Genomic DNA, 25,684 nt, shown 5'->3' on the forward strand with positions numbered 1-25,684 from the left:
ATGTGATATTTTCGGAAGGAGTTGCTCCACTTTCCACTGATCTGAAGGTCTTGAAGATACACTCCCCACCCCTCTGGGGAGGCATCCATGGTGATGACTAACGGAGGGCGAGGAGGTAGGAAAGGAAGCCCTACTTCAATGTTGCCCTGGTCTTTCCACCAGTGGAGCACTTGAGCCATCCGAGGAGTTACTGTGATTAATTTGTTGAATGAGCCCTCTCTCTTAATCCACTGAAGATCTAGTTCCTCCTGCAGAGGACGCATTCTCAGTCAACAAAAGGGGACTAACTGTATGCAAGAGGACATCATCCCCAGAAGCGATTTGTAGTTGCTCACAGAAAGAGACTTTTTTCTTTGTACTCTGCTTGTTAGGCAAATTTGTTTTGCTTTCCCCTCCATTGAAGGAAAAGCCCTGTCTTTGAAGGTGTCGTTTTTTGCCCTTAAAAAGGTCATCACTCTTGTTGGCAATACGTTTGACTTGTTCCGATTCAGAGTGAGGCCCAGCTCGTCGAATAATGCTATGCAAGCCCTTGATGAGTCGTGAGCTGCCTGGGACGACCGTGCTTTTATTAGCTAATCGTCTAAGTAGGGAAATATTTTTAGTTTTTTTTTCTCAGGGAAGCCGCTACCGGAGCTAGGCACTTTGTAAAGATTCTGAGGGCTGACTTCAGGCCAAATGGAAGAACCCTGAATTGGAAACCGCTGCCGGCTACTGCGAAACTGAGATACTTTCTGTGTGCAGGTGAAATCGGAATATGAAAGTAAGCGTCCTGTAGATCCAGGGACGTCATATAATTTCCTGGATTCAACGGAGAAGAATGTCTTGCAATGTGACCATGCAAAAGGTTTGGCGTTTGAGGTATTTCTTTAGGTCCCTGAGATCCAGAATGGGACGCCAAGATTTCTCATTTTTGAGCACCAGAAAGAAACAGGAGTAAAAACTTTGCCTTTTTATGAAGAGAGAACCCTCTCTATCACTCCCTTCCTGAGCATGGTCAGGCCCTCCAGCCGGAGTTGTTTTAGATGCTTCTGAAAGAAGGTATGAGGAGGACGGGAAGGTGGGCTTTGAATGAACTCTAAAGTATGGCCAAATCGAACAATGTTTAAAACCCACTGATCTGATGTTATTTGTTCCCACTTCCGATAGAAGTCTGATATCCTTCCGCCTATCTTCTGGCTTTATGGTAAGGTTGTAGCCGGAGCCTGGAACATGTCATTGACGCCTGACCGCCTCTTTGCTCTGACGCGGTCTACCCCTAGGAGGAGGTCTGGAAGAGGATGCCTGAGGTGGTTGCCTTTGATAGTATTGCAGTTGGAACTGCTGTGTAGCATAGGAGGGGTAATGAAAGCTCTGGTAACCCCCTCGATATGTCGAAACTCCTCTACCTCTGGAGGCACGAAAGGGCATCTTCTTAAATTGAAGAGTTCCTAAGGACCTTGCAGTGTGTGTATCTGTTGATGGTTTGTAGGGCCTCATCAACATGCTTTCCAAAAAGAGCCTTCCCATCAAAATGGAGGTCCAGTACTTTATTCTGAACCTCTGGACGAAAGGAAGTCACCCTAATCCAGCCCTGACGCAGCAGCACTGCCCCACCAGCTAGCTGCCGAAAAGCTGTGGTTGCTATATCCATGGCGCAGTCTATCACCTCAGCTGAGGTGCCCTCTCCCTCCAAAAGGATTTTCTTCACCTCCACCTTAGAGTCTTCCGAAAGGTGGTCTAGATATGGCGCAATATCAGCCCACAGCTGCATGTCATACCTCCCAAGGATTGCCAATTAATTTGCTGCTTTTACTATCAGGCCTGACATGGAAGAGAAAAGCTTCCCGATGTTGTCCAGCCTTCTCCCTTCCTTTTCTGGAGGCGCTGAAATTGGCATTGATGGTTTTTTTGAACGCCTCTGCGCTGCCTGGTTTATGACCAAGTCCGGCTTCGGGTGACTAACTAGACACGCTGGGGCGTCCTCTGGGGCCTTATATTTCTTGTCCAATCTAGGCAAGACTGCCGTCACCGTAGCTGGGTTTCTCATCACCTTGAGACCTTCCTCTCAGATGTAGCCTACTATCGGTATGGAGCGGACACTTTTCTGATAAGGCTCCTTGAAGTCATATAAAAAACAATAAATCAGCTTAGATGGCATGGGCAACGCAAATCTCTCTGCTGCTCTCCCAAGCAGATTATGGAAACCCCCAATATCTCCTGGGGAAGAATCCACCGGAGTAGGCGATGGAGATGAGGGTGTCGGCAATATATAGTTGTCTCAATCCGAGTTCACATCCTGAAACTCTCCTTCTTCTCTCTCTTCATCCGAAGAGTCAGTAACCTGTATGAAAGACCTTTGTGGGGTACTTTTGGCCGATCTAGGAGATAATCTAGACTGTGGCACTTGAATGGCATGCATCGAGGGAGGAGGTGCCGTTTGAATGTCCGATTGTGGTGCTGATGGAAACCTCTTTTTGTAATCTGATAACATAAGTTGTAAATCAGATATAAGGGAACTTGAGACACAGACCATGTCTTCTGGTACATATGGCTGCTGTTGTCTAGAAGAATAATACTCTTGATAATACTCCTCTTCATCCTCTTGACACTTTACATGGAGTTGTGAATGGCTATGGGCTGCCCCAAACGGCCAATCATCATCAGAATCTTCCTCCAAAAGATGAGTTGGGATTAATGGAGTAACCTTACTTGGGGATGTAGCTCTTGGAGTGATATCTCCTCTTCCTGAAAGACTGTGTTTTGCTCCTTGTCGACAGTGTCGACGACGGTCCCGTAGACGAGGTCGTCGATTAAGTTGTGTCCAACAGTCCTACTGCTCCCGTCGACGGTGTCGCCGACGACAGCGTAGATGTACGAATCCCTGTCATCAATGGTGCCAACGACATTTTGATCTTCAGCGTTGATGGTAACAAAATCTAGGCCGTTGAAGATCACAATGGAAGTCATCGACAAGCAAGAAGCCACCATTGAAAGCTGGTTACCGTTGTCGCTGTTGATGCAGTCGCTGTGTAAGTTCTCGGACTTTGTCGATGATGGAATCGTTGTCGACGGTCTATCTTCAGGAGCTGAAGAAGGCTTTCTGAACACCGTCAGAACCTTTGGAGGAGGCCTAGAAGGCTCTGAGGAAGGTTTAGGTACCTCCTTTGATGTTGAAGGACGTTGCTTGGTCTTAGAGGAGGATCTTCTCTCCTGAGGTGAGGATGAGAGACTGCAGCCTTCACCAGACCCCTATGAGGTCTTTTGGAAAGTCTTTGAGGGTTGTTTTGAACCCTTATCAGAATGAGGTGATCTTTGCCTCTTTTGTGACCTCTTAGAAGACCATGAAGACTCCTCACTGTCAGAGTCTGAAACAGGGTTTTTTCTTGATTTAAGCGTCTGGAGCCACATAAACAATCTTCCCCCTTTATCCTTTAGAGTCTTTGAGGAAAGGGTACGACATACCTTACAGTCCGTAGCAGAATGACCAGGATAGAGGCAATATATACAATCTGTATGAGGGTCTTCTGAATGGAGCCTTTTCTTCCCACAAGTGCTGCAGGCTCTAAAGAGACTTTTCCTTTCTCTGTCAGACATTATGCTGGTATAACAGGCTCCAGAAAGTATGAGTGTAAATCAGAAACACTAAATAAGCAAAGAGAAAATCTGAGGTGCTGGAGCTTCTCTCAGAAGGGTTCTAGAGGGTGGGGCACTCTGATTGGTTGAGGCTCAAGTTTGGTCTTTTTTACATAAGGACTTGGATAGATTACTAAAATGTAGAGTTTTAATGTTATTGCTGTTATGTCTTTGGGGACATTGTCTTTCCTAAGGTACCATCTCGACGAAGGGGAATGATTCAAGCATATGAATCTATGAAAGTTCCATTACTGGAGTAATAATGTATTATTCTAGTCACACCACAGCTTGACCCAGTACCCTCAGAATGCGTGGTTACAGTGCCTTGGCAGTAAAGATTTCATCAATACAATAACACAAACAGAACGGTGAGCCTATAAAACCAAAGGTCATGCATTTCGGGTGAGCGGTAGGTGGTCACGCTTGCAGGCCATCGATGGTGGAGGGCAGTGGTACCATCACATGGCATGTAATGCGGTGATGCCCATTCCGTGTTGTAGCCATTGGGGAGGGAAGAGGAAAGGAATGGGTGGAGAGCACCAGTGTAGGAAGACGCCAACCTCGATGTGCTGCAGAGGGCACCTCGGGTTGAGCGGGAATAAACAGCTCTTGGCCCAGTTGACCTACGAAGCAGGTGCATGGTGCACCTGGTTAGTCTGAGCTATCTGGTGTACCCTTAAGGGCAGAGAGTAGTTTGTCCCATACCGATGCGATGGGGCATTTCCACAATCCACCAGTTTCCTTTTGGTGGAGTGCAGCAGTCTCAGCACTGCCCCATTTGATAGTCATGACCTGCCAGCATGCCGCAATTGGTAATGTGCATGCCTTCCAGTGCACTACAGTAATTCATCAGGCCATCAGCAACGCCAGGTTGACAAAGCAGTTAAAAGCACCACCAACATTATGCAACTTATAAAAGCTTAGCACACTGCTGAACAAACAGTCCAGTTATGTGGGGCCACACAGTGAGAGCCATGTTAACCTCCATCCAGAGCATGTAGGCAGCTTACAGGTCAAAAACCGCCTTAGGGGTGTGGCAGCGGGGGAAGTCAAATGATGCTGTAGGGTGGATTTTCAGTAATTTGGTTGTGGCAAGGCAGGCCCTGTGCAGGATGTTGTGCTGTATGTACTGAAAGCTAGAATTGCGGGAAACCTTCTGAGTCAATGCACGGCCAAAGTCACGCTCCTAAGTCTGCAGGAGCGATGCCAGTGGATCCTTGTTTTTTCATTGGAGGTGGCTTTAGTAACCAGGTAATCAACCGCTGCCCAGTGCCCATTATGTGAGGTGTGTGTGTTAGGCGGTGCGGAGAGGTTTCTGTATCGGTAGTGCCCCCACAATCGTTACGGTTAGTTGTCTTTATGCTAGGAACTGTCTTGCCAAAAGACCAGTTTGTCCTGTCAGCTGATCAAAGGGGAGAAGAGCCCATCTCATGGAATAGAGCACCAAGAGTGCACTACCCCCGCTGAGCACCAAAGCTCCACTCCCTCTTGTGTGATGTGTGCACAGAAGGCGCAAATGAAGCGCGGGGGGGACCTCTAGAGCATACAGTAGTATTCCAGGCGTGGTCCGCAGTGCTCCATTATGAATCTTGTGTGCCACCCAAAGGAGGCTATTAGAGGGTGTACAAACATCAAATTGGGGAGAAATAGTTCATGCACAAGTCTGAGTGCTCTCGTCTCCGACTTTGAGTATATCTCCGCCAAGTGGCAGCCTGACAGACACCGGACAGGCCACTGGAGTGGCGCTGCTAAATAACAGTGCTCAAACACCGGCGCACCCAAATCTACCCCTACCCCATCCTCATGATTCTGTTGGGAGCTGCAGCTTGGCCAAGGCCACCCTGCGCCTCCCCTTGGTCTATATAAGGCCACCCACCAAAAGGTGATATGGGGCCGAAGGGAGGAGATAGCCTTTGTGAGCTTCCCATCTATTAGATATCAAGTCAAGTGATATACTGTATATGTTAATGCCCAAATGTCAAATGATGTGAGGTTCCCAACAAATGGCATGGACGCCTACCTCGATGTGCTGCGGAGGGCACCTCGGGTGGAGAGGGAATAAACAGGCCTTGTCCAGTTGACCTCCGAAGCAGACCTGTCGATGAGCAGGATGCAAACTATTTCACCTATACTCCTGCAGACAACTTTAATGCACACTAGGACATCGTCAGCATACAGAGAGAGAGTGTGGATTGTGTCATTGATGGGTATGCCCCAGGCTTAACCCGACTGATGAAATCGATGTGCAAGAGGCTCCATCGGTAGGGCACAGAACATGAGGATAGGGGACACCCCTGACTTTTGCCCTTACTGATGGGAAAGAGGTCTGAGATTTGTCACCCTATTTTTACCCTTGCTGTGGGCTCCATGTAAAGGAGTTAAATCATTTGTAGCAGGCTGCCAATTATGCCCACTTTTTCCATAGCCCCAAACATATAGTCCCAATCTAGGGTGTCAAATGCTTTCTCAAGGTCAAGGACCAGGCAAAGTAGGGCTAGTATGGTGTGGCCTCCTCTAGCACTCTATGCACCTATGGGTGTTGAGTCATAGATTTGTTTGGTGTGAACCCATTTTAGTCAGGGTGAACAAATGCTGGCATGTGCTTCAACAACCGTATCATTATAACCTTACTTAAGATCTTATAATTGCTGCCCTGCATGGACAGCATTCTGTAGGAAGTAACCTCTAAGGGGTCACGTCCACATTTCAGGAGCGTGCCCAGGAGTGCCTCCTGTAAGGTTGGGGGCAAGCGACCAGCAGTGAACGCAGCGGAGTAAAGTTCAAATAATTTAGAGACTAGGACTGCTTTGTAGGTTTTTTAGAAGTCAATGGGCTGGCCAACCAGGCCCAGGATTCTGGAGGTGTGGAGTTCCGAATGGCCCCTTGAATTTCTTGCTCTGCAATTGGGCCGTCCAGGGCCTCTCTGCAGTGTAACCACTATGAGGAATTCCTGCATATAGTCTTGGAACGCCTTAGGTATCAGATTGTATACAGCCTGGTAATGCATGCAGAATGCGCCGTCTATTTCATCATGGGAATGGACCCAAGGAAACCTGGATGACAGTCAACTGTGTATTGTCTGTCACATGCCTCATTAGCCAGACCAAAAGGCGGCCTGAGTTGTCCCCCTCCGTGTGCATCTTGGCCTGGTATACACTGTAGTCTATGCAGCGCAGCGACTCTAGGAGGCAGACATAGTTATCTCGCTTCTCAGTCAGTTCGTGCCGTGTGAAGGCATCCTCCAGGGTGGCTCGTTCAAGACCTCCCAAGAAGGTCGCCATTTGGGCCAGCTCCCGGCTGAGTGTATCCCTTAATGCCACCATAGCATGGACGCAGTGTCCATATATCATGGGTTTTAAAGCATCCCATTCCACCAGATGCGTGGTAGCAGTGCCACCGTTTTCATCTATCTAATTAATAAGCATTTCTCAGGTTGTTTCCTGGAATGCAAGGTTCTCAAGAGCTTTGGTTTGCAAGCTCTAGGTAGGCACTAGTGGGACAGACACCCCCAACATGACATGTATTAGAAGTAGGTTGTAGCCTGACAGGGTCTTCTCCAAGTATTCTGCCTCTATAATATTGAGTTGTAGAATGAAAAAGGAAGGTGGATATGCACGTCATGCAGTGGTCGGGTAGAAGGAGTATCCCTGGCTGCTGTATATAGCGTTGGCCTGCTGTCTATTAAGGACCTGTGTGTGAGCTATTGTACTAAGTATGATGCTGCATGTACTGTGGTTTAGTGGGAGGGGGTAGGACCTACCTTAGTTGGGGTCCAGGGTGTACTTAATGTCCCCCCTGACATCTGGGAAAGATGGGACCACCTGGTCAAGAATGACAATATGTGCGCCAGAAACACTTGTTATGAAATGTTTGTAAGGTAGACGTACTCAGCAGTACGGCCATGCCGTACGGTTGACCCTCAAATATGTAGCGCTCCATCGGGTCAGTCTCAACAGCTGTACTCCGAAAGGGCTCTGATGGCTGTATCTGTGAGTCCCCCTGGCATAGCCTGAATAGGTTGTGCAGAAACATTTGCCCCTCCAAAGTGTTTGTAGCTGGCGGTCTTCTCCTCTAGCAATACGAGTCTCCTTTAAAAACACAATGTGGGCCCATCTCCTCCTGACGTATGGGTGGACAGAGTGAGGCATCCCTGCTGTGCCCACATCACAGGCACTCCATGTTAGGAAAGACAACATACCCATTTAGAAAGAGTGAACCTATGCCTACAGGGTAAGGTAAGAGCGCAGGGCCTTGGCCACCTGAAGCACAGGCTAGTGAGCAGCTCGTGCACACGCCACACTGTGCGTATTATGCGAGGCTCAAATGTAACAACATGCGAATTACCCAACTCACATTCCCAGGGCAACTGTCAACACATGTTGTTGAAATTATAGTGAGGTAGCTTAGAGTCAAAAACCACCAGAATCGTGCAAAATGTGATACTAATATGGCACTTTGCACAGTGTTAGGTAGACATGTGAACATTGATTTTTAATATAGACCCCAAAAATCTGACTCCTCCCCTATTTTAGGCGTGTGATGTTATAATTCAAAATGGCCACTGTAAGGGCCAGTAAAGTAATATTAGTCTTCCAGCACATAATTCAAATATTTTTTTAGCCAAGGATTAAAAAAATGTTGCTATTTAATTGATTCATAGTACGCTATGATACGTAGATATCTGGTAGATATATAGGGTGTTCCACATAACTTGCTCACCCCTCTTAACTAAAGATAGAAATTTCAAACAAAAATCATGGTTAATCAAAAAATGTCTAGTTTATGTTGTTAATATTTTAGGGGCACTTGGGCCCCATATACAGGGTGTACCAAAAGTCTAGTCCAAAATGTTAAATGACACCCTTCATATTTTTGCTATATTTTTTGTTATAATATAAAAATGGATTTTGTAACATTTAAACATTTAAGCATTTTTTATTGAAAAAGAATGAAGATAAAAATTGTATTGTTATTAATGTTTATTGTTTTTTTAGTCAACAGTTTTTTAAAGGTTACAATTTGGTCAGTCATCTACAACATGGCCTCCTGATTGCATTGTCCATCACAAACACAAAGACTAGTACGTGGATGAGACAACTGTTTACATTTATAAGCATGGGTACACAATGTTTTACATTCACACTTAACAAGTTCCTTGCAGTATTTTGAAGCATCAGGTAAAATTGACCATAGAGGTTCATATCCAGAATCTTCCCTCTGCCATCCCCACTGAGCTGGAGCAGGTATATCAGGACACACATTCCACCACTGAGACCACAAATAACGTGCTTGGAAAACAGCTCTCGTGCTGTGCTGCAAGACAGCAGCCTCACTTGGTGTCACATTTTCTAGAGAGCGATTTGGTCACCATCATTCTTCGACACTTGTTACCAGAATCTGTTTTAATGTTCTTATTTTATAATGTAATTACAAATTGCAGAAGCTGACTGAAACTGTTATTTGAAATATCTGGTGGGCAATGAGAAAGCTCAATGAACACTTCTGTGACAGCCTAAACTTTTTGCCACATTTTCCAACCTGTTTTCTCGCCTCGACCTGCAAATGCTGATACAGTGTTGCAACCTGCAAGTACATGGAAAAATAAAATATCATCACAAACACTTTTGCCATGCCTATTAGCATACTCATGGATAGGCAGTAGCCTTTGATGTTTCCCAATAGCAGAATCAATCCACAGATTTGAAAGAGTTAACCTGCTAAATGCATAAAGAGCAATAACTGCTACATCGGAATCAACATACTGTGTAGTTATAGACCTCTGGCCACTTTCACTAGCATGTTGTGCATGTAATAGTACTCTGGTATCAGCTTCTTCTTGATAACATGGTCTGAGTTCAGATCCATTCAGATTTTCAGGACTATTCACCATGTTATCATCCTTTGTCAGTACTACAATTTTACCCTTTGGTATCTCAAGTCTCAAAAACTTAGCCAAGAATTGGAACAAATCATTTTGCCCAGCTTTTTGGTATCTTTGTTGAACCTTTTACACAATAGTGTGGACCAAAACGTCATCTATTTCTTTCTTTCCTTTTTAGAGACCCCTCTATGTAAAGGTCAAATGCTTTGTCTACTCATTTTGATGTGTTAAGTATGTTGATTACATAAGGCTGGAGTATATAGGTGATGTAGTCTTGAAAATTGAGTACATTGTTGGGTTTTAAGAAAAGGATTATTGCCGATCCATCGATAAGACCACAACTTGCAGTGTCTGGAATATTATTCAGGTTATCTGCAGCACCATTAAACTTTCCCAAACAAGAGATGATGTCAGACTTTGTCCCTTTTCCCTTAGCAATCCTCGCTCAGAAAGTTATGGGGATAATCAAGATTCTCATGAGTAAAAAAATCCTTTAAATCTCCTTCTCTATCTTGGCAAGCAATATACAGTTTAATTAAAAGTCAGCAGTCACTTTTGAGATGGATACTTTGTGGTTCACTAATTGTGGGACTACCTTATGAAATACACGTAGCTTGTTTCTAGGAATATTTCAAAAATAGATTTTTCGTAGCATACCAGGCGTTCTTGAACAAACGCTCCATATTGAGTTCTCTCCACATCAACAGCAATGCCCACAGATTTATTTGCATTATCACTAATGATCAAGTTGGATGCAATATTCATAAGATTTTCGCCAATACCACAGGCATAAAGATTTGTGTTATCATGTGAAAAGACCTGTGTAAGTTCCTTAACATCATTTACAAATCGAGTGTTGCAAGAGACGTTGTCTTCAGGCTTAACAGTTATTTTTGTTTTCACTGAATCCCATTTCTTCATCAAATTGTCCCAGTAAGTTGACAATTACAGGTCCAGACACCATCCATTTCATCAATGCATTAAGATTATTAAGAATACCACCTGCCCCGCTGTCTGATTTTATATCCTTGTTATACTGGTCATGCATCTGATCATGAGATCTGCTGGAATAAGGTCTACCACTTTTACAAGCAACAAAATACTTGCTTGAAAATTCTTCATATACATCTGGAATTCTTGTTTTCAGTAGGTGTGGTCCACAGCAAACATCCAAAGGCAGATCATTTGCAGGGTTACAATAAACTCCTCACAAATTGCTGATCCAATGGTATCAAGAAATTGGAATGATAGTAATTTGAGTTGAAGTGTATATACCAATATTTGAAATTAACAGACTCTGCAACTCTTCGTGTAATCCATTCTTTCATGGATATTTGCCCATCAGTAGATACATCATAAGCCTTCTTCAAACATGTAAACAGTGATGCAACACTGTAGTGGAATCATTTTACATGAGACCCTTTTAGAAATTGTCCAACTTCACCCTTACTGGTAACATTGGCTTCAACTAAAATATCGGCCCAGCCACTACAATCAAGCCAATCTCCTAAAACTGCAAGTAATTACATTTCAAGGTGTAATGCTCCCATCATGACTACCATTCTGTCTTCTCCATACAATTCTGGAAGTAACCACTGTAACTGTCACCACAGGAGTATGATTAGGATTAATTGTGGCCAGTGTACACTTTAGCATATCAAAGCAGTGCCGTACCCTACAACGACAATTTATTGACTCATTTAATAAAGGTAGCAATACACTATGGCTTCTGTTGGAGTGGAAAGCAGCCCAACTGATGTGGCTTATATTGGTTACATTATGGAGATCAAGAGTTTGAATTATCTACAGCCATTCATATGGCAAAGGTTCATTATGAATAGAGGGAGGCTGGAAGGCATTGATATTACTTACAGGTACATTTGGCTGTTTTTTTGTTGTTGTACAAGGTAACTGCAATTATCCCTCTGGTAGGGATGAAATACATTTCTTGGTCCACACATTTTCTTCAAATTTTAAGAAGGGTGATATACCCTGTGCTTCTGTTTTTTTCTGTATCAGAAATATGGCTGTTCCGTGGAATGACTGAGTGGATGAAGATAAGGGATTGTGATCAATATTGTCTATTGCAGCACAATTGAAAGTGGAGAGCTGAAAGCCTGTTGGACACACAACCCTTTTATTTGCAGAACTGCTTACATTGTTTGTTAGTTATTGTTGCTGACACTTCTTGAACACGCTCATATGACAAGCATATCCTCAATTTGTGCAGTTTGTCAACAAATTCTGGTTTTCCAGTTTTAGCATGCACCATTAATCCAATATAAAGAGGTAGTGGAGTTTCATTATATTTTTTTCTGGCAGATGTTTCCTTTAGTATTTGCCTTTTTACACTTATTGGTATGATACCGAACAAGCTGCCAGACTGACAAAGCTGCACTCCTCTTACCATTTATTGTACTGTCATTTGAAATGTTACAACCTTCCATAATCATTCATATTAGATTTAGCATAACAGTCCCTACTGACTTTTCTTGTCAATTTTGCTCAAACTGTCCACTAAATCCATCTACTTCAAGTTGAAATATTTCTTTTTGAATACTAGCAGCTGCATTGGCCAGGCAGACACCATTGTGAACAGCAATCTGTTTATAGAGACTGAATATATTTTCTCCTATATTGTTTGTGAGTATTAGAAGAATATCTCTACCTTTTGGTTCATCTGTAAGTTCTTGTATCTTTTCTTTTAAGTGTGTGCTGGGTACATATATGTCTGCATTTTCTACACCTAATTCTGTCATACGACGAAATACGAGTGATCTGATGTTAGATAAAGTAAATGCTGGTGATACTTAGGAATTCTGAAGTGTATTTTTTAGATAGTTTTCAATTTCACCTAATGCCATGCCTGTCGTGCTGCGGCGGATCACGGCATGGGCTGAGCGTTCAGCTCGGGCGCTGCCACGGTTCCTGGCGGCCGGGCGTGCCGCACCCCTTCTGTTCTCTATTTCCTTGCACAAGGACCAAAAGTGGGCATGGGGCCTTGGTGAGTTTTGGGCACGGCGCACCCTCGATATTAGACATGGGCACCCTCCCCCAACCCCTCACTTGCCTGGTGCAGGCCTGTTCCTTTCTTTTTTTTTCTCTTCTTTCTCCTTTTCTTCTTTACATTATTTTCAATCTTACCAGCCATGTTCTTCTTTCTCTCAGCATGCCTTTCTTTTTCCCTGCATGCAATAGGACCCTTTTTCAAAATGGCGCCTTTTCTCTCTATTCTCCTATGATTCTTTCCCAATCCGAGATAGTGTCTTTCTTCTTCCTGTTGGTAATTTCCTGTTTTAGGGTACATAAGGTGTGTGATTCTTGTTCTCCTTGCGCTGCAACACTTCCTTTGGTGGTGATCTTCGCTCCTGTTGTTTTATCTCCAGTTTTTTTTCCCCTCGCTTGCTTTAGTTTCTTCCAATATTGTTTTCTTGTTGGAAGACTTACCTTTTTGCTTCTTTTTTGTTCCAGGAAGTTCCTGCTATAGAGGGTTTTCCCATTGTTTTTTTTTTCCTCTGGGACTCCTTCTGGAGGGTACAGACTCCTTTTGGCGTTCCTTCGTCAGCAGCACCATGGCTACCAGAAAGGGACGCCCTTACCTTGGTCAAGGCAGAACCCTCAAGGATCAAGGCCACTCTGCAGTTCCAGTGGGCCAGAGACATAAACGACAAGTAGCCCTTGACAATGGCATAGATTAATGTCAATTTGTTGTCTTTGCTTTTTTTTGTTGTTCTGTATTTGCCGAAGCCGGTTATAAAACCTAACAAGACACTTTTTGTGGTACTTCACTTCAGTCGCAACCACATCACTACCACTTAACTTGGCGAGTACTTTTGAGCCACTTAATGCAACCGCATCATTTCAAACTCAATTACTCAATTCAAGTGTACGCACATTTATCAGCTCAGCCACTGACTCGTCGTCACAGAAGAAACACGTATCTTTAAATTCACCAACTATAAATGAAGCACACATACACCTTGAAGTACTCTCTTGAAAACTGTCTTGAACTAGTTTAGTTTTTTTTTATAACCTTGCAAGTTTGTATTTGTCAAATTTGTTTCTACACGTTTTATGGAATTTTCAACAGTTTCCATTTAACAGTTGTTCAACTACATCATGATTTTTTAGCAATTCTGTCATGATGGAAGTCCTTTTATTTCGTCAAAAGCTAGCAGATCATCAAGCATACTTTTGTATTCAATTCCTTTATCAGAATGTTTACTACTAGCTGGATACACTCAAACGTCTGGTAAATCTTGTTGACTCAATACACACAGATCCCAATCAATCTCAGTTCCAATATTTTGTGTACCAGATATAAACGCTTCATTAATTTTTACAAATTCAAGTCTTCTTTCGGTTGACATTTTTAATCATTGACAGCCGATAATCTTTTCACAATTGAATAAACCTGCAGCAAAAAATAATTTGTTCGTTTACAAGGGCAGTACAACATACTTCCATTTTACAGTTGTTCAACTACATCATGATTTTTTAACAATTTTGTCTTGATGGAAGTCCTTTTATTTAGTCAAAAGCTAGCAGATCGTCAAGCATACTTTTGTATCCAATTCCTGTATCAGAACGTTTACTATTAGCTGGCTACACTAACATTTCTAGTAAATCTTGTTGACACAAGACACACAGATCCCAATCAATCTCAGTTGCAATATTTTGTGTACCAGGTATAAACTCTTCATTAATGTTTACAAATTCAAATCTTCTTTTGGTTGACATTTTAACTCATTGACAGCGGATAATCTTTTCACAATTTCAGAAATCTGCAACAAAAAAAATGTGTTAGTTTACAAGGGCAGTACAACATACTTTTTTATTTACATAATAAGGTATTTACTTACTGTATCCATTGAAGATTGCTTATACTTCATCAGGGGTCAACTAAAATGCAGAATTTGTACCACTTTTGTCATTCCCGACCAGAAAAATGTGTAAAATGATGTGATGGATGCCTAACATTAGATTCATAATCGCTATACAAATAAAAACGGTGGCCATTTTCTTTTATAACGTTATATGGGCAAAGTAGCCATACGATTTTTGGGGTCTATATCATCACTCATTTTTTACCTTATTATTAAGCCCTGTGCAAAGTGTCATGTAGGTATCACATTTTGCACAATTCTAAAGCTAAGCACAGCGTCTTACAAACAACAAGGTTCCCAAGAGTGTTTCAGCAGGGGTAGTCGATTGTACATACGCAGTATACAGCTTGGGGGGGAAGAGGGTGTTGGGTTTATCCCAGGTTGGTACTCGTGGTTCGAGGTATATGGAGTCATCGAGGTTTAGCAAAGTGGGTGTCCCGGCCTTGCAAATTCAGCATGATGTAGGTGGTGAACCATGGCAGCGAGAGGGGGCACCTCATCGCACCTGGCGTCAGGCAGAGGCTCGGAACATAACAGGACGTGCACTTACAGCAATTCTTATGCAGCTGCCCCAATATGGATTGTAGAATCAGAGATGCCGTTGGTGGCTGTTAAAGAAATGTCTGTCATTTGTGGCTTAAATATGAGGAGGAGGACCAAGGCGTCATTGCACCAAGAAGAATACAATTCCATCTCTGTGTGGGCTTCGGTGACTGTGGCCAGTGGGCCCACGCCCCTCCCCCTCCAATCTTGATTGCTGGTTGCGGCAGCCAGAGCCAGGAGCTGCTCCTGTCTGACATGGAACGCCATTGGTGTCCCTGTCGCTGGCTTTGTTCCTCCATAGTGGAGATGCCATACTCGACCACGCCGGTGGCTGCGATGCATCAGTGTGTTTGGGGGTTTCTGATTCCGATGGCTTGTAGTGCAGCACCTCCACCCAGACCCAAGCTTTAGCAGGTTTCATAAAGAAATGTGTTGTGGTTCACAATGACTTTCAAATAAACGAGGAATAACAAAAAATAGGTGAGACCATCAGCTCGAAAAAGGAGGCCCAGCTGCGCTGAAGAAGAAGGCCCAGTGCACTGAACCACTAAGGTGTAATCAGGAAATAAGAGTATCTGGGTATTATCAAAGTTAATGGGCCCTGAGCACGCGAGCCTGAAGAATTATATCCTTGCATCTAAGTTTGAACCGTTTAGCCACCAGACGGTCACCAGGCTATGGGTGCCAGGTGAGCCCTCGGTGAGCCAGTTTCACTGTAAAAAAGATGAACAGTCCAAGGGAACCAAGGAAGTGGACAACCACGTCTCAGAAAAGGAGGTGAGGTCAGCCCTTTCTGTGCCCTTCGGGAAGTAGACAATACATAAAGTGTTGCAGCTTGACAGGCCTTCAGCATCCTCCACTCTATCCTCCAATATAAGGACTTTGTTGGTGAGATCCTTGACCTGGCTTTCAAGGTCAGGAGAGGATGGCTGAAGGGCCTGCAGTGCAGTTTCAGACTGTGCAACTCTATCCGAAAGTTTGCACTGATCATCTTGCAGTAAGCTCAGCTCGACCGCTACCACATCCACTATGCTGCAGAGGTCCGGCCTCATGTTAACAATGGCTAATAGGATTTTATCCAGCTTCGCCTCCGCAGGTTCCGAGGAAGCCAGTGAGGTAAGTGCCAGCACCATCAGGGTAGGGGACAACCCTGGCACCCAGAATGACATCTAGCAGCCAATGGCACCAAGGAGTGAACCCCGGCAGTCCTCTGGCATCCCATACACAAGGCACTCATCTTCGCCATGTAGCAATCTTTTGCAGTTGGGGAAGAGGGTCAAATGGGTGCACCAGGTACAGACAAGGGGACCCGCAGTTCCCCCTTACTGGCAAGAAGCAGATGCCAGTCTTGAAGTCACTTGCAGTCTCGCAGTAGAAGAGTTCTTGGCCCCAGGTGGTGCAAGTGTGCCAGGATCTTTTATGCACTGTCACCGCCAACGGTGGCAGCCCCTGGGATAAGCCTCACCCCCAGAACCAAACGGCAGGGCAACTTATCCCGAAAAGGGACACAAGCACCCCCACCTGGAATGTCAGGTCCCCCCTGAAGAGCAGTGCTATCAGGTGTCTGTCATCTTGCTGTGGCAGACCACACCCCCAGCAATTTTCTTCTCTGCCATCGCCTATAATAGTGTGGATTTTGATTCTGCTTTTGTTCTACTGTTCTTCCATGTAGTCTTATTGTCGATGTTTTGGCAAGACCACCATACTTCATGCCATCCCAAATTCCCTATGGTATCTTCAACACTGCAACACTTGTATTTTTTAGATAAACTTTTTAAGTAAGCAAGGAATTACCACTTTTAATGTAGCAGGAATAATAAACTTTTCTTCAGTTATCTCTAGTAATTCTGGGACTAGAAAGGGCAATGGCTTAAGTGGTGATTGTGGTTGAAAAGTTTCTAATATAATTGACACTGATGGTTGAGGTATTCCAAAGGAAGGTTTAACATTATTGCACCGCTTGCTAGAATTTCCAGAAAAATAATGATATAATCCACTGGAAATGTTTGAGTTGAAGAACATAGAGGAGATCTAGACATATATGAGGTGATGTGTGTGTCCATATGAGAAGATAGTGAGCAAGTTATAGATTTTGTACCCATTGATAATAGAGAACCATCAGTAGAAGGGTGTCTAGTTCTTTGTGATGTGAGAGGAGATGGAGGTCTCTATTTTCTGATTGGTGACATGGAAGTCACCTTTTATATTTTTCTTGGAGGTGTCAAAGTGGAGATGGAGGGCCTGAACAGGATCTTCCCCAAAAAAAAATAACAGGTGCTAAAAGTTAATGTGGAGGTGGAGCCAAGTCAAATGAAGAAGTCTGCAAAATTCTAGAAAGGGAAACTGACATTGTTTATCTGAAGTATTTACAAAATAGTTACAGGATATTTTGTTCTTTTTTGCCATATCCATCACCAAGTCGTGAGGTAACTTTAGCTGCTACACAGGCAAGTTATTTTAACTTAGGGCTGCAGCTTGTGCCCTTTCATTCCAAGGCATACATTTTTTATTCTTATATTATTTTAGCAAAAGCTTAATTTTAGTGGAGATTTTTTTATTATTTTATCAGCTTGTCCTTTTGCACAGAATTCTGTTCTTCTTTTGTCTGCAAATTTTAAATCTGTTCTTCATTCAAGGCTGAACGTGAAAAGTTACTAGTTACTGGCCGCACAAAGCGTTCATCATGTCCCCAACTCTCATACACAGAAATATACGTGTTGTCACGTCAAGGCAGTTTTCTCAGAACACCAGATATTTTATTATTAAAAACACCTCACTGTCCCTAACAGAATAGAGGAGAATTCCATTCAGTTGCCATCGTACACTGCACGTCGCCTTTGCAGTTTCTTCCTCCATGTGGAAGGATTTGCAGTACACCAACAGACCTCTTTACCTACAGTCACTGGTATGGGGTTCTCCCGGGGGGCCTGATGGGCAGATAAGGGCTTATCCTGCCATGCTCTTGTATATAATCTTAGTAGTGGAGGTAAGGATTCTAGAACCACTGTTGTGACAGCATGTTGGGACTTTTCCTATGTTTCACTTTCCTTGTCACTGTCTTGCTTTTATTATGTTTTATCATCCTTTTAACTGCAATATATGCATTTTACATAGAATGCAGTTGATTCAATTCAATTGTTGAACCTAGTCCTGCTTCTGTTTTGCCTTTGTATGCGTGAGACATGTGACTAAGAGAAAAGGTAAGATCAGTTCTACCACGATTTCCCTGAAAAATCCAGATGTCATACGAAGGGCTGTCACAAATCACCTGTTACTCTTGGGTACTGGTGAGGTGCTGCTAGCTGGCTAGAAGGGTTAGGGCGGACGCTGTCACACAACGCAGGATTAGACTCAGTCCCCTGTGCTCGGTGGGGCTGCTGCTCAAATCCAGCAGTTTTGTTACTATAATGAGTGTCTCTATGCCAACCCCAACACCCCACCCACTGACCCTGGCAGGGGGCACTTAGGATTACAGTACCCACACTTGAATGCACTTCACCCTCTGCATGTAAATGAAGATAGCTAGGAAATGTGTCAAAAAAATAAGGTCATGCTCACAGGCAATCTTCTTTTACAAGTATTTGCAGACAAATTTGCACCTCCTGGGAATGTAGCCTCTGACCCCCACTGGGTCGCACGCCACAGTACAAGACCTCTGCAACATAAGGGCGTAGCAGGATTTCCCCTTGTTGTGGGGAGTGCTCTGTACCCTGGGTGCTGTGCTGAGTTGGACTTTGCCTGTTGACTCTAAGGTGACCATTCTCAATATAAAAGTAGACTTGGATCCCAAGACACAGCTTGTCTGTGTAGAGGGTTGGATCCACACTGTGGTGGGAGAGGTGGGAAAATGACTTGATCAGTGCATGAGTCTGGAGAAACCTATGTATCTGGCAAAAAGGGTATCCTCACAAATATTATAAAATATGTAAATATTAAAGTATATATAGGGGAATTACATGGACCCCATGTGAATCAAGAACCTGCAAGGTGGCCGGTGAAGCATCAGAGCATAGAAACACAAAATAAAGAAATTGTAACTCTTGCCGTGGCTGCTGAAGTTTAAGACCCTTACAATTATTACTGACCACAGTAATGATTGTTGTCATGGTGTACTGTCTGGAGAGGTATAAAAACATTGTTGTATTCTTTTAGTTGGTTATTGCTTTCCATTGTTACTTTAAAGCCAATAAGAACGTTTTATCAAAGAAATATTGAATGAAGGGAAAAAGTAGAGGGTACACAGCGATAGCTGGCATCCACCTACTATTTTCACAGTATGGACACTGGCCTTTCCCTGCACCCAAAAAGTTGGGCCCCCACGAAATATGCTGAACGTGTCCCGGTGTAATTTTCTGACACTGAGACACATTCAGCAGCACCTGCACACTGTATGCTTTGAGTTCTACATAGCAATTGGCAAGCGGCGAGTAGGGGTTTGTACTTTAGATTCCAGCTGGGAATCCCAAAACAAAGGCCGAAGTTAAGGGGCCATCATCCTTCCTTTGTTCGGGTTTAATCCTGACTGGGACCTATATGGAGCCTCACACCCATATTCCAGTGCAATGGAGAGGAAACAAAGACACGCCACTTTTTAGCACTTCATCACTTCACAAATAGTTAAGAGGAACTACGGTTTGGAGGCAAGCTTTTCACTTTGTTCAAACCCTGTATATATGAGATATGCATTCACTGTAAGAAGGTTAAGTGTGTTGGTCTGGATGAGTATTTACACAAATAATAATTTAAATGTCACTATTTTTTTTTATTTCTTTGATACAGCGGTTCATCCCAAAACAGGGGTACAGCGCTTTACGTCACACAATACATTGTACACTAACAATCAATCATACAAGTGAGTAAATCAATGTACAGGATCGTTACATAAGGCAATGAGGATTACAAGATGTAGGAGTCACATATCGTTCTTCATAACAAACTGTGCTATATAAGAAAGATTGCAGTTTATGAACTTCAAATAATAAAAGGATCTCTGTGGTAAAAGCAGTAACCCACTTAACTATCTCTGAGTCAAAACTGTGACTTAACAAAACACAGATCTCTCCCGAAAATGCATTAACCACTAGAGTTATCTTGCCATTATTATTCCCTGAGATTTACTTGGCACAGGAAGATCTCTGGAGCAGGTACCTTAACTTCATTATATATTTAAGATGCTTTTCCTGCAACCAATTAAGCAACAGCAGGTTTACTGCCACATTTCTCCTTTTTGTCAAATTTTTTTGTGGCAGAGTTTGAAAAAATAAAAATAAACGTATAATCTGAGGCCCAGACATATTAAGAGTTGTAAAAAAAAAAAAAAAAAAAAAAGACAAAAAAAAAGGCAGAAGTGATGCCTTGCGCTACCTTGTATATGGTAAGCATTACATGGGTGCTGCATGGACCTTTCAGTGAATTCATCCATGCATTATGACATAAACCCATATTTTATAAGACTTGTAAACATGGGTTTGCTCCAAAATGGTTGAGCTACCTAAGGCTGGGGTAACAAGGAGGGAAATATATTTATTTCTCGTTATTTCCTCTTTGCATGTGTGCTGCATTGTGAAGCAGACATACAAATAGGAAATTGCCTCAAAGGATAGTTTTTGTGCAGGAAGGTATGTCTTCCTGCCCGAAAACTAATCTGACCAAGATACAGGCACCCTTGCACCATGACGCAATTGTGCCTGCACTGGCAACAGGAAGTTACATGTATTCCAGCGCTCAGAGGGAGCATAAGTGTGCCATATGTGTGAAAATATGGTGCTGCTCTGCTCATTTCCTTTTAAGCAACGCAGCACAGCAACTTCACATTCTGCACTTTGTTGCTCAAAATATTTGTAAATTTGGGCCTCAATGTCAGATTGCCTTTCATGAATCTGCCTCTTATTACTCCACCCTATTGTTGTTGCCACACCTTGACCCACACTTTATGGGTTCCCGGGGAAAATATTTTCTAATTATAGCGCTGCTGTAAGGATGACACACAGAGCAGTAGCAAATGTCCACCTTGTGATTCCCCAAGAAAGAAGCTTGCCCGGGAGTTGGAGGATCAACATTTGTTGCATACCATTTAAAATGTTGACCAGCCAGAATGTTGATCAGACAGAAAGACAGAAAAAGGAATAAAGAAGCCAGTCAGAGTTTGCTGGTGGGGAGGAACCACCTGTATCCAGGTCTTCTTTTCACTTCTACCCTAGCTAGACTTCACCCTATCTCACAGCAGAAGTACAGTATATTATCTGTGGACAAAATGCTGTCCCTGTGGTGCACCATCTGCTTGGTATGCAGCCGGATTCCAAGGAAATATTTATGACTCCTAAGGCTGGGTCCAAGGGTACTGTAGGAAAATGGCTCCTTGTTGCAGTTACCCCGCACTTTTTGCCTGATATTGATGCTGACTTGATTGAGAAGTGTGCTGGGACCCTGCTAACCAGGCCCCAGCACCAGTGTTCTTTCACTTAAAAATGTACCATTGTTCCACAATTGGCACATCCCTGGCACACAGATAAGTCCCTTGTAAAAGGTACCAGTGGTACCAAGGGCCCTGTGACCAGGGAAGGTCCCTAAGGGCTGCAGCATGTGTTGTGCCACCCTAAGGGACCCCTCACCTAAGACATGCACACTGCCATTACAGATTGGGTGTGGTTTTGGGGAGAAAAAGGCAAAGTCGACATGGCATCCCCCTCAGGATGCTATGCCCACAAAATACTGCCTGTGGCATAGGTAAGTAACCCCTCTAGAAGGCGTTACAGCCCTAACGCAGGGTGCACTATACCACAGGTAAGGGCATTGCTGCATGAGCAATATGCCCCTACAGTGTCTAAGTCAATTCTTAGACATTGTAAGTACAGTGTGGCCATTTTAAGTATATGGTCTGGGAGTTTGTCAAAACGAACTCCACAGCTCCATAATGGCTACATTGAATACTGGGAAGTTTGGTATCAAACGTCTCGGAATAATAAACCCACATTGATGCCAGTGTTGGATTTATTACAAAATGCACACAGAGGGCATCTTAGAAGATGCCCCCTGTATTTTACCCAATTCTTCAGTGAAGGACTGACTGGTCTGTGCCAGCCTGCCACTGAAACGAATTTCTGCCCCCCTGGGGTGAGAGCCCTTGTGCTCTCTGAGGACAGAAACAAAGTCTGCACTGGGTGGAGGTGCTTCTCACCTACCCCTGCAGGAACTGTAACACATGGCGGTGAGCCTCAAAGGTCTGCCCTGAACCCGAAGGACCAAGAAACTCCCGTGAACAGCGGCACTGTTCAAAAACAGCAACAACTTTGCAACTTTCTTGCAACTTTTAAAGAACTCACTCTTTCCGCCGGAAGCGTGTGACTTCACCCTCTGCACCCGACACCCCTGCCTCGAGCTCCAGAGAACCAACACTACAGGGAGGACTACCAGGCGACTGCGACCTCGTGAGTAACCCGAGACGACCCCCCTGAACCCCCACAGCAACGCATGCAGACAGAATCCAGAGGCTCACCCTGACCGCGACTGCATGTAAGAAGGAACCCAACGCCTGGACCAAGCACTGCATCCTCAGCCCCCAGGACCAAAAGGAACCGAACTTCAGTGCAGGAGTGACCATCAAGCGACCCTCTGCCTAGCCCAGTCGGTGGCTGGCCCGAGAACCCCCCCTGTGCTAGAGTGATCCCTGGGTCCCTCCACTAATTTCTATTACAAACCCGACATCTGCTTTGCACACTGCACCCGGCCGCCCCTGCGCTGCTGAGGGTGTGTTTTGTGTGCCTACTTGTGTCCCCCCAAGTGCTCTACAAAACCCCCCTGGTCTGCCCTCCGAAGACGCATGTACTTACCTTTTGGCAGACTGGAACCTGAGCACCCCTGTCCTAAGTCTTTGAGTGTATGTTCCTCATTTATTGCCTGTGTGTACAACAAATGCTTAACACTACCCTCTGATAAGCCTACTGCTCGACCACACTACCACAAAATAGAGCATTATTTTTATCTAATTTTGCCACTATCAACCTCTAAGGGGAACCCTTGGACTCTCACTTTGAGATAGTGTATACAGAGACAACTTCCTACAGGTACCACAATTACCAAAGCTCCAGCCTTGCTTTCCAACACTAGCTTCTTTAGGAGCAAACAAATTCAAAGGGAGAGCCTGTGCATGAGTTGAGCCATGAAACTGGCAAATAATTCATGGAACAAAATATGCAGTCACTTCACAATTTCAAAAAGTGCATTTTGTTAAAACGCAACAACTTTTTATCATAGTATTTCCTATTATATCCTTGCATTGACAGGAATTACTAAGAATGATAGCTCGAATTTAGTGTGAACTTAGAAATATTTATGCCTCCCCCTGGCGTGACAACAATGCTATTAATGAACTAAGAGGCAAGTGCATTGTCATAAGGATCAAATATGTGGTTTAGATTCTTAATATACATGGAGCAACAATATAGTCTAGTAAACTAAACACAACATTAGCCTAGGATCACGCAAATTGGTCAAGCAGAAAATTAGGGGTTCATCGCAGGTCTTCTGCTTTCGCAGTGTGCAATTCAGCCACTAGATGGACATCTCTTTAATTCTCCTATTTATCTTCATAGATTTATAATTTGTCTTTAATTCATGGTCTATGAGGTTACAGTCTGGCTTGCAAGCAGAAGGCACATGAAAGTCAGTTGTGAAGTGCACCCTATAGGTGGCCTATATTCTTATTATACATGGAGCAACATTACAGCCTATTAAACCAAACAGAAAAGAGAGATCAGTTTAGGATAACACACTTTGCTCAAGCTGGGAAGCTGGGACTGATATTAGGTTTTCGGCTTTCACATTGTTCATTTCAGCTATTACTAGATTGACATCCATTTAGTTCTCTTGTTCTTCATCAAAGGTTAATGCTTTGTCTTCAATTCTTGTCACATGAGGCTGGAGCATCACTGGCAGACAGGAGCCTCATGCAAGTCAATTGTCATCTACACCCTATTATTGGCATGGATTCTTATTATACTTGGGACAGCATGATAGTTATTTAAATCACACAACAGAGTTATTTGTCAACCATTCATAGCTAAGTCCCAGTTAAGTTTCCATTTATTACTGTAAGTGAATAGACAGATGTATACTTTTTATATTTGATCGGTACACAGATTGATGCACGTGTATTTCCCAACTTATAAAAATTGCGTTTTTGCATCTTCTCTCATCCATGCTGCAACTGTGCATTTTTCACTTCAAATAAGAGCTATCTTGCATAATTCTGCTTGCTTATAAAAAAGATTTTCAAACATTTTATGTGCTTTACTTAACCACTTCTAACCAACAAATGTTGAAGAACTGTTTTCCTTGTAAGGAAGACAAGTTGCTTTTTTATAGCTCTGGAGATTCGAGAACGCTGGATATGGCCATGTTAAAGACTGCCAAGTTGTTACCCTCCCTCTGCATGGCTGGTCTTGTTCTTGGCTACCTCCTGTGTCAGTGCTGCAAAGCTTGCAATGTAATGTATTATAAAAGTAACACAGTGTAGATATGCTGTTATGGTGCTCATATGTCTGGCAGACTGATGTAATTCAGAGTTATGCTGTGTATAAGACAAAAGATCATGGTGGTCATTACGACCCTGGCGGATTACTTCCGCCAGGGCCGCGGTGGCACCGCCGACAGGCCGGCGGTGCCCCGCGGGGCATTCTGACCGCGGCGGCTTAGCCGCGGTCAGAGAAGGGAAACCGGCGGTCTCCCGCCGGTTTCCCGCTGCCCCCAAGGAATCCTCCAAGCCGGCACAGCTTGCTGCGCCGGCTTGGGGATTCCGACTCCCCCTCCCGCCATCCAGTTCCTGGCGGTTCTCCCGCCGGGAACCGGATGGCGGGAGGGGGAGTCGTGGGGCCCCTGGGGGCCCCTGCAGTGCCCATGCCAATGGCATGGGCACTGCAGGGGCCCCCGTAAGAGGGCCCCAAAATGTATTTCACTGTCTGCCTTGCAGACAGTGAAATACGCGACGGGTGCAACAGCACCCGTCGCACCTTCCCACTCCGCCGGCTCTATTACGAGCCGGCTTCATGGTGGGAAGGTCGTTTTCCCCTGGGCTGGCGGGTGGCCTTTCGGCGGCCGGCCGTCAGCCCAGGGGAAAAGTCAAAATACCCGCTGCGGTCTTGCGACCGCGGTACAGTATTTTGACGGCAGGACTTTGGCGGGCGGCCTCCGCCGCCCGCCAAGGTCCGAATGAGGGCCCATGTGTTTCTGGCTCCTTCAGGATGAGGTTACAGTGCATAGGCAAGCCCACAGGCCAGTATTACTTTAAATAAGCAGACCTTCTCCGGTGCTCTGTGTTGGCAGTGTAAGATGTCTAAGGTAACCAAAGTTCTTATTAGCAAGCATACTCTAATGTAGGTTTTGAAACTGGTCATAGTTTATAGTGTCGGTCGCTGTCCCTACATCTCCAAACTTGTATTGTTTTTCTGTGCAAACTAGAGATATTTCCTTGCAAATCAAAATCAATCAATCATCTGGATTTGTATAGCATGTTAATCACCCATAGGGGTATCCATGCGTTGCGATCTCTCTCCCCAGGGACTCAGTCGAAGAGCCAAGACTTGAGCCCCTTTCTGAATTCCTGAAGAGAGGGGAATGTCTTCAGGTGGATGGGGAGGCTTTTCCAGGATTTCGCAGGGAGAAGGATCGGCCACAAATTTTACTGCAGGGGATGTGGGCGAGCAAGAAAGACATGGAGCTCAGGTGTCTGGATGATTGGTGGAAGTACAAGTGGTGGTTGATGTTA

At 44.1% G+C, this 25,684-nt stretch overlaps 1 protein-coding gene across 4 annotated transcripts in view; it reads right to left on the reverse strand.

Annotated features, from left to right (window-relative positions):
• Positions 1 to 8,579: 8,579 nt before the first annotated feature.
• The window catches only part of LOC138292853 (volume-regulated anion channel subunit LRRC8E-like), a 228,388-nt gene continuing 211,283 nt past the window's right edge, over positions 8,580 to 25,684 (reverse strand). For all 4 annotated transcript variants that reach the window (XR_011202823.1, XR_011202826.1, XR_011202825.1 and 1 more), the window contains one exon: positions 8,580 to 14,277. Coding sequence is in view for 1 of the 4 variants with exons in the window: in XM_069231687.1 (XP_069087788.1) it covers positions 14,203 to 14,277 (75 nt within the window). In the remaining 3 variants the exon portion in view is untranslated. The remainder of the gene's footprint in view (positions 14,278 to 25,684) is intronic.

Source organism: Pleurodeles waltl, chromosome 4_2 (genome assembly GCF_031143425.1).
Source record: "Pleurodeles waltl isolate 20211129_DDA chromosome 4_2, aPleWal1.hap1.20221129, whole genome shotgun sequence".
Taxonomy (NCBI): Eukaryota; Metazoa; Chordata; class Amphibia; order Caudata; family Salamandridae; genus Pleurodeles; species Pleurodeles waltl.